The following is a 9,202-nucleotide window of genomic DNA, read 5'->3' as shown; positions in this document are numbered from 1 at the left end:
TCTACTTTCCACATACCTGCTCCCTCCATCTTCAACAGTGATAAAACAGATGATTTATTAATTTTTTGTCTTTAATATATTTCATCAATACTTGTACCACAGTGCCTAGACATTATTCTGCATTTTTGTCTGCACTTATATATAGTTCCCTATTTGAATGGAATACTTGATGGAAGAATAGACTGTGTGTGAATATTAGAAAGAGTATGAACTTTATGGCAGACTGATTATGGCCTTAGAAAAAATTCAACATCTCCCAGACTCAATTTGCTCATTTATAAAATTGGTTCAACAATAACGAAATTGTTGGGGTTTTGTAACAAATGTATGTAAGCATGTTGGAACATTGCTTCTTGTATAACATGTATTCACTACAGGAAAACTATTATTTTTATAGTAATTCAACTTTTATCCTTGGTGTTTGACATTGTGCAAATTGTACAGTAGATTTCAATTAATATTAGTGGATTATATAAAGGAATGAATGAAACTATAGAATTATTGTTTGCCAATGACATAATTTGGGAATTAAGAATCAGAAAAATACTGAAAATTGAGAAAATATGTCAAACATAATGTAAAACTACAAAACTAGTAATGTTTCAAAATAGAAAACATCTTAATGAGAAATTTTATGGACAAAAATGTCAAAATTTTATATAGGTTTCAAGATAAGCATGAATGAATAGACACAAAAGCATGTTCTTTAATGAAAGGATTAAACAACTATTTGAAAGTGTCATTTCTTCTTAAAACAGTATAAATAATTCCAGATATTTTTGAGAACACAGCATAATGATTTTAAAGTTAATTTAGAATATTTATATAAGTGATATTTCCTTCTTTGAGGAATTCTAAAGTAACTAGAAATTGGGGACAAGAATATAATAGACTACCACATGCTAAAATGTGAAGAAAATATAAACAGCGCTATAGTGATGGAAATAGTAATATGGTTGCAACAACAGATTTATAGAATAGAATAGCTTGGAAAAATATGTAAACTATTGTAAAGGAGTTTTTTTTTAATAAATTATTATCAAATAGTATTTATAGCATACTTTTTTGGTAAAGGCACTAACATGTCATATTATTGTTATACAGTCACACATTTGAGTAAAAAAATGTTTGAATAATTAAGGGAAATTTTATTAGTAGTTGTCTCTGGTTAGTGATATTTTGGAAGATTTAGTTTCTGTTCATCTATAGTTTTGAGTTTTCTGTAATACATATGCATTATGCTTGTAATGAAATGAGAGAGAGAACGAGAGAGAGGAAATGGAGGCAATTGAGAGCAATCAGAGAGTTCCAAGGGGTGAGCCTCACAGGCTCACAGGAATGTTTGTACTCCTGCCAACTTCCCACTAAGATGCTTTCCAAATATTCCTCTTTATCTGTCCCAAGGGATAAGCACTTAGTTTCCTAGTGAAGCCATTCCCTTCCAAATATGTCTATGAGCTGTGAAGAGCCCACTGTCACTATCCATGGGAGCCTGAGTCTGGCCCCAAGGGACACCACCTCCCCATGCTCAGGGAGTTTAGTGCATATCTGGAACACATCAAATTTTCACACTTCATATCCCATGTCACCAGAAGCTTATGATAGCAAAGCTAGCAAAGGCTTTTGACTGTGTAGTCAAAAGATGATATTAGATAATTAAAATAAAATAACAAAATATTATATCTATGGCATGCCTGATGTCAGCACTATCACTTGATCTCTTCATTCATCTGACCTAACTAGACCAGTCATTTAAATCTCTGATGCTCAGTTTTATCATAGTTAAAGTAATACTAATGATCATATTTCTTAGTGCATTATTATGGTCTGGATGATGATGATTATTATTGGAAATTGTTAGCTCTTAACAACAATCTTCACTCCTATGATGTAGACAAAATTATTATTCTTGTTTTAGAGCTGAGGACAATGAGGCACACAGAATAAATGGAGTAACTTGTCCAGTATTACCTAGCTAGTATATGACACAGTAGGTGATGCCAGGCAGTCTCTCAATTCCAAAACTAGTGTGATTTTGAGTTGATGATATCACTTTGAAAACTGTTGCAATTTGTGTTCTTCCTCTTATTGCCTTTTACAGCTAAGCACAATCAACAGGAATTGAAGGAGTTTTGGCTAGAGGTGTGTGAGATGTTACATAGAAGCTCATCTGTTCCGTAAGTGACTCATTTGTTAAGCTGTGCCAGGGCCCATGAGGGGATCTATGGGGTATACTGCAGAGAGGGATTTGCCCTCTGAGCTTACAGTTGTGACTGTACAACATAATGGTTAAGAATACCTAGATTCAAATGCTAGTTCTGTCACTTATATGTTCTGTGGTAATTATTTTTCTCATCCTGTATTTTCAATAAAGTTAAATAAGTCAGATTATTTCTTTATGAAGACATCTTTTCATTTATCTTTTTTGATTTCTTGTGATTGGTTTATTGATTTAGTCTGGGGGAAAGAAAACAAAAAACAAACCAAACTCACTGCTGTTGAGTCGGTCCTGACTCATAGCCATCCCTCCTTGGGTTTCTGAGGCCGTATCTCTACAGAAGTAGATTGCCCCATCTTCCTTAAGAGGAGTGGCTGGTGGGTTTGAACTGCCAGCTTTCTGGTTAGCAGTCAAATGCCTTAGGCACTATGCCACCAGAGCTCCCTTAACTATGGGAAGGCAGACCTATTTTTCTCATTTCTAAGTAGTTTCAGATACCTCCTTCCATGCCCTTCTCTGCTCCCATACACATGTTTATATACATTCACATACAAGCTCATATACACAAACACAGACACTACAAACAGACTCTAATAAAGGATTTTGGATATACTAAATCTTGAACAATTTTGGTGTACCTCTCTACAAATTTGAAAACAATAAAAATTAAACTTTAAAATAATATGTTTAATAAAGTTCAGTTTTCACATGAGGACCACTTTGATATTTTTTAAAAAGTATACTTTCTAAGTGATTTACTTTTCTGTTGCTCTAAATGTGTGTGCTTAGTTAGTCTGCCTACTGAATAAATGAGTACTAATTTCAGGCATTATAATATTTATTTACCATTTTTTTTCAGTGAGGATTAAATGAGCTAACCTACATCAAAGAATCTACCATGAACTTAGATACTTAATAGATTCTTAATGAGCATCACTTTTTTTCCCTTCATTCTCCAACTCTGGTAATAAGAGATAAGATAGGCAGAGGCGATAGACATGGGGCTGAAACAAGATAATTAGATTCAATATCTGACTCTGCAACAATATCCTTGTGCACATCAGAAAGCATCTTTCCTCCTAGGGTCTCAGTTTCTCCATTACCAGAGTTTGGGTGTGACACTAGATGTCCCAAAGATGCTTTAAATAACTTTAAATTAGTGACTTGGGGGCAGCCAGCCCTCAGACTGCACCTTCTGTTCAAGTTCTCCCCTGACAGATGAAAATCAACAAGTAAGTACAACAGTTGTTTCATAAGCACTTACCATGTGATAAGAAGCTCTTGTGGTATAGTAGTTCAGGCATTTGGTTGCTAACCAAAAAGTCAGTGGTTTGAACCCACTAGCTGCTCCACTGGGAGCTCTGGTAGCATAGTGGCTAAGACACTTGCCTGCTAACCAGACGGCTGGCAGTTCAAACCCACCAGCCACTCCTCGGAAGGAAGGTTGGGCAATCCTACTTCCATAGTGATACTGCCTCGGAAACCCAAGGAGGGGTCGCTATGAGTTGGGTTTGACTCAACAGCACATAACAACAACAACAACAACAGCTGCTCCACGGAAGAAAGAAGAGGTTGTTTGTTTCTGTAAAGATTTACAGCCTTGGAAACCCAGTGAGGGTCACTATGAGTAGGAATTGACTCAATGGCAGTGAGTTTGGTTTGGTTAGATTTACCGTGTGTAATTATGTTTCTGATTTTCCTCGACCTATAGGCATGTGTACTTCTATTTTACAAACAAGGAATTTAAACCTCAAAATAATTCATTACTTTCTGAAGCTTACTCACTTAGGTAGGGAAGACAGTGGGGGTTTTGAATCCAGGCCCATTTATAGGGCAACAAACTGTCCCAGTTTCCTGTGACTGAGCCATTTCCACAGGCACAGGACGTCCAGTGCTAACACTGGTGTGCTGTTGTTGCTGTGTGCCATCAAGTCATTTCTCATATTGGCCCTATAGGGCAGAGTAGAACTGCCCCACAGGGTTTTGTATACTGTAAATCCTTATAGGAGCAGCCTGCCAAGCAGATTTTTCTCTACAGAGCTGCTGGGTTGCCCTTTCAGTTAGCAGCTGAGTGCTTAACCATTGTTCCATGAGAGCTCCTTAAAATGGGTACAGGGCGAAACAGGATGGTTACCCTGTTTTCTGACTCCAAACACCTGGGCTCTTATTGGCTGTGCCATTTTGTCCCTAGAAATCTATTTGGGATATGGCATGGCTAGTGGAAAGAGCTCTAATGTGGAAACCAGTGAGAATCAGTGGTACTGGGAATCAATTCCAGCTGTTGTTTACTTACTAAATGGATTTTTTCTCAACCTCTGTTAGTCCTCTATAATATGAAAGACTGAAAATGTTGATCACTGCACTTTCACTCTAGTTTTAACTCTTAATTTCTATGAAATCTCTAAGGCGGAGAAATGTCAGGCAAAAAAGAGCCATCCATTGTCAAATCTGCATTCTCTGCTGCCCCAGCTGCCTCATTGAGCCCCTGGACTTGCCAGGCCCTGGGAGACTTAAAGAGACAGCTGTATAGGGTTCAGGGCAGAGAGTGTGTGGAGGCTGGCAGTGCAGCTGTGTGCGGTGTATGTGAAGCCCTCAATGTTTCTCCAGTTTAGGGGACACTTTGCCTGCCTCTCTTCCCATCCACCAAAGCTACCCTGGAGAGGTAAGTTAAGACTTTAGCAATTCCTCACAGAGACTATAGAACTTCATCTGTAGCTTCAAAATCCTAAAGTGATTAAGGTCGTAAGGTTTGAAGGAGAAAAGGCTGTCTTCAGAAATTTTGCTTCCACCTCTGCTCCCACATCCATAATTGTCACCAAGAGTTCTTGGTACATGAGATCTCACTGTCTTGTCCTCATTCCTTCTGCTTTAGTCAGTAGTTTCTATAAGGTACAGACTTGACTCAGAAAGGTATTTTCTGAAGCTTTTGTTTGATGTGAATGCTTCAGTTCAATTAGCTCATGTTTCAGTATTTTCATTAACAGTGAATAAAAGGCTTAGGGATAAAAAGAGAGCCTTTGGTTGAGAAATTAAAAGTGGGAAGAGACTACAGCAAATGACCAGGGACCCTTTGTTTGTTGTTAGCTGCCAACTACAGCAGAACTGCTTCATAGAGTTTTCAAGAATGTGACCTTCTAGAATCAGATTTCCAGGCCCATCTTCAGAGGTGCCTTTGGGTAAATTTGACCCTCCCACCTTTTGACTAGTAGTTGGGTGCTTAATCATGTACACCACTCAAGGACTCCAAGCCCTCAGCCCCTAGATGTCCTTTTTGATCACCACTTTCTTGGTTGTTATTTATTCAGCACAGATCTTGCAACTAAACCTGAATAGGAACTTTGAACTTTACTCTATTGTTTTTCCTGTATTATAGATGTGAAAGGATGGTATGAAGAAATTAAACAAAATCATAGCAAGTATGTGGAAACACTGAGATAGAAGTTCAGTGTTAAATGTTAGCAGTTATTTTACTTATCTGAATTCATTTTACATTTTAGAAATATGGCTCATAATACCTCTTTCCTAAGAGAGTTCAGTCAGGGCTCTACGCCCAATAACCTTGCTAAAGAATAGCATACTAAGAAAAACAGAAAATTATGGGGGAGCTCTGGTAGCATAGTGCATAAGGCATTTGACTGCTAACCAGAAGGCTGGCAGTTCAAACCCAGTAGCCATTCCTCGGAAGGAAGGTTGGGCACTCTACTTCCGTAGTGGTCCCATCTCGGAAACCCAAGGAGGGGTTGCTATGAGTCAGATCCGACTTGACAGCAGTGAGTTTTTTGGTTTATAATTTATTGAGGGAGCTCTAGTGGTACAGTGGTTAAGCATTTGGCTGCTAACCTAAATATCTACAGTTCAAAATCACCAGCTCCAAAGAAAATATATGGCAGTCTACTTCAGTAAAGATTTACAGCTTTGGGAACCCTATGGAGGCAGTTCTGCTCTGTCCTATAGGCCCTCTGTGAGTTGCAATTGATTTAGTGACAACAGGGTTATAATTTATTGGTGGGGGGAGGCATTCATCAAATAACTAAACAGATCTAAAATTCTAAAGGACAGTAAGCACCACAAAGAAAAATATGTGTGAAGGAGTGTACAACCATAAGCAGAGTAGTACTGAATGGTTAGCATAATTATAAGTTAACATGTTCCAAGGTGGTTCTGATGCTGTTATATACTATGGTAAAGATTTTTAAATTCATACCTGAATTCTTATTTCAAAAGTTAAGGGAGATCATTGGAAGCTTTTCAGTAGAAGTATATCAGGATTTGATTTATATAATAGTCAAACATTTTGGCTAGTTTGTGGAAAATGGATTAGAGAGAGGCATGACAGTAAGCCAGCAAGATGTTCCCTATAGACATCCTGGTTAAAGACACTGAGGGATGGATGGCTGTTGGAAGTGAGATGGAGAGGAAAGGATAGGGTTAAATATATACTGGAAAGGCAGTGATGGATTAAATCTGGAATGGCAAAGGATGGGAGATGTCAAGGATGCCTTATAGGTTTTCCTGGTTTACGCCCCTGGATAGATGGTGCTGGACTTTAACAAGATGAATATTGGAAAGAACAAAGATGTTGATTGACAAGGAGTTCAATTTTGTCTGTCATGTTTGTGATGCTCATGAGCTATTAAAATTGGTAGTCAAGTAAGGAGTTGGATGCTTGGGTCTGTGTAGTTAGAAGAGAGAGCTAAATTTCAGAGCCATTGACAAACAGAGGAGAGACAGGGAGGACACTATAAGAAGAAAATAATTTTGAGAATATTTGTGGTAAGTAACAAGTTGTATGTTCTAAGAGAAGTAGATGATAATTAGAAGGATATGTGGGGCAATAGTTCCCCTGCCCCCTATGGTGATAGCTCCTGAAATTGATTCTCAGTGAAGGAAGAAGTTGGTGGGGAGTGGGGCATATTTGAACCATGATAGGAGTGATCTAAACCCTTGGTTCTCAACCTTGACTGCACATTGGAATCACCTAGGGAATTTTAAAAAATACTGATTTCTTATTGCTACCCACAGAGAGTGATTTAATTGGCATGGGTATGGCCTAGACAAAGGGATTTTAAGAAGTTTCTCTTTTAATCTAACTTTCAGCAGAGCTTGAGAATCTTTGCTCTAACAGAGAGAAATAGTTATGTGAACCTATAAGAAAGAAAAGCCAAGTGCAACCAGGAGTAGAAGACCATGTGAGTCTGGGCCCTTGATGAATAAGTAGGAAGCTAAAGCAATGACAAAAGAGAGGGGAGTTGGAGTGATGCTTGAGTATAGTCAAGAGAGGAGAAGCAGTTCAGTATGTAGACAGAAAGTATTACTGCTTGCACAAGTGGGACTAGGTCAGTGGATGGAGAGTGTTAAGAGAAGAGTTCAGGGAGAGGACATTGTACCTCACTTATTGGAGATCATGGTGGCTCAAAACCAGTAGAGATCAAGGGAAAATCATTCTCTGGCATTGGAGAAAGATTTGAAACTGTAAAGGACACAAAGATTGGAAGTAAGGGATAATGTCCAAACATATATATATGTGTATATGTATGTATATGTATATGTATATGTATATGTATATAAACATTTTCTTGGGTAAAGGAGCTGTGCCCAGGATGGATCATTCAGACTGCAGAAGGCCCAAGATATAACCAATGACTGCTGACCTGCCTCTTTCTGACTCCTCCATGTGATTGGAATATAAACATCATTGTCCCTCACATCCTGAGGACAGTGACCTCTCCTGGTCTTCACATCTTCCACTGTCTGACATCCCTTCACTCTGGTTGTGTTTCCCTAAAAGCCACTCAGAGACTGTTATGGGAAGCTTTGGGACTAACATCTCGAGTGCCAACAGCTTCACATTAACAGGCTTCCCAGAGATGGGGAGCCTGGAGCACTGGCTGGGTGCCTTACTCCTGCTGCTTTATACTGTCTCCATCCTGGGAAACACACTGATTCTCTTTATCATAAAGGTGGAGCAGAGCTTGCATCAGCCAATGTACTACTTCCTGTTCCTGTTATCAGTCAATGACTTGGGTGTATCCTTTTCTACATTGCCCACTGTACTGGCTGCCCTGTGCTTTCATGCGCCAGAGACTGCATTTGATGCATGCCTCAGCCAGATGTTCTTCATTCACTTTTTCTCCTGGACAGAGTCTGGGATCCTTCTGGCTATGAGCTATGACCGATATTTTGCTATCTGTAACCCTTTACGTTATGCCACAGTGCTCACCGATACCTGTGTGGCTCACATTGGTGTGTCCATCATCACTCGAAGCTTGTGCATGGTTTTCCCACTGCCTTTCCTCCTGAAGAGACTGCCCTTCTGTAAAGCCAACATACTGACCCATGCCTACTGCCTGCATCCAGACTTGATCCGCCTGCCCTGTGGAGATACCACTATTAACAGCATGTATGGCCTATTCATTGTCATCTCTGCTTTCGGTATAGACTCAGTGCTCATTTTTCTCTCTTATGTGTTCATACTGTGCTCTGTGCTCTCTATTGCCTCCCGGGAGGAGAGGTTTAAGACACTTAACACATGTGTGTCACACATCTGTGCTTTGCTCATCTTCTATATGCCCATGGTTAGTGTGTCCATGGTTCACCGATTTGGGAAGCATGCCCCTGAGTATGTGCACAAGTTAATGTCCCTGGTCTACCTCTTTGTCCCTCCAGTGCTCAATCCAATTATCTATTCCATTAAGACTAAGGAGATCCGCAGGAGGCTACATAAGATGTTACTGGGACCCAAGCTTTGAGCAGGGAGAGACCTTCTGGACAGCCAGGTACTCTAGGAGTTTGTTGTTGTTGATGATGTTTGGGTGAGCAAAGCTAGTCTTCGGGAGAATTTCAACCTCCCTGTCAACATGGACCTACAATGGGGTACTTGACATTAGTTGTCTGATTGAGCCTGTCTATAACCCATAGCTCAAAACATCAAGCTGTCCTGCATTGTAATTAACCATGTCATACTTATTGCCGTGGAGTTGGATC

The 9,202-nt window shown here is 39.4% G+C and overlaps 1 protein-coding gene across 1 annotated transcript; it reads left to right on the top strand.

Annotated features, from left to right (window-relative positions):
- Nucleotides 1-8,022: 8,022 nt before the first annotated feature.
- LOC103208357 (olfactory receptor 51I2-like) lies at nucleotides 8,023-8,967 on the top strand. The gene has a single exon (XM_007954054.1). It carries the CDS (start codon nucleotides 8,023-8,025, stop codon nucleotides 8,965-8,967), a length of 945 nt encoding a protein of 314 aa, XP_007952245.1.
- The last annotated feature ends 235 nt before the right edge of the window (nucleotides 8,968-9,202 follow it).

Source organism: Orycteropus afer, unplaced genomic scaffold (genome assembly GCF_000298275.1).
Source record: "Orycteropus afer afer isolate SDZICR_OR568_19922 unplaced genomic scaffold, OryAfe1.0 scaffold00014, whole genome shotgun sequence".
Lineage (NCBI taxonomy): Eukaryota > Metazoa > Chordata > Mammalia > Tubulidentata > Orycteropodidae > Orycteropus > Orycteropus afer.
The sequence above is the reverse complement of the archived record's forward strand: the minus strand, read 5'-3'. Positions and strand labels throughout refer to the sequence as shown.

Coding starts and splice junctions, on each gene's coding strand:
- LOC103208357 (XM_007954054.1), top strand. CDS start 8,023: ATGGGAAGCTTTGGGACTAACATCTCGAGTGCCAACAGCTTCACATTA.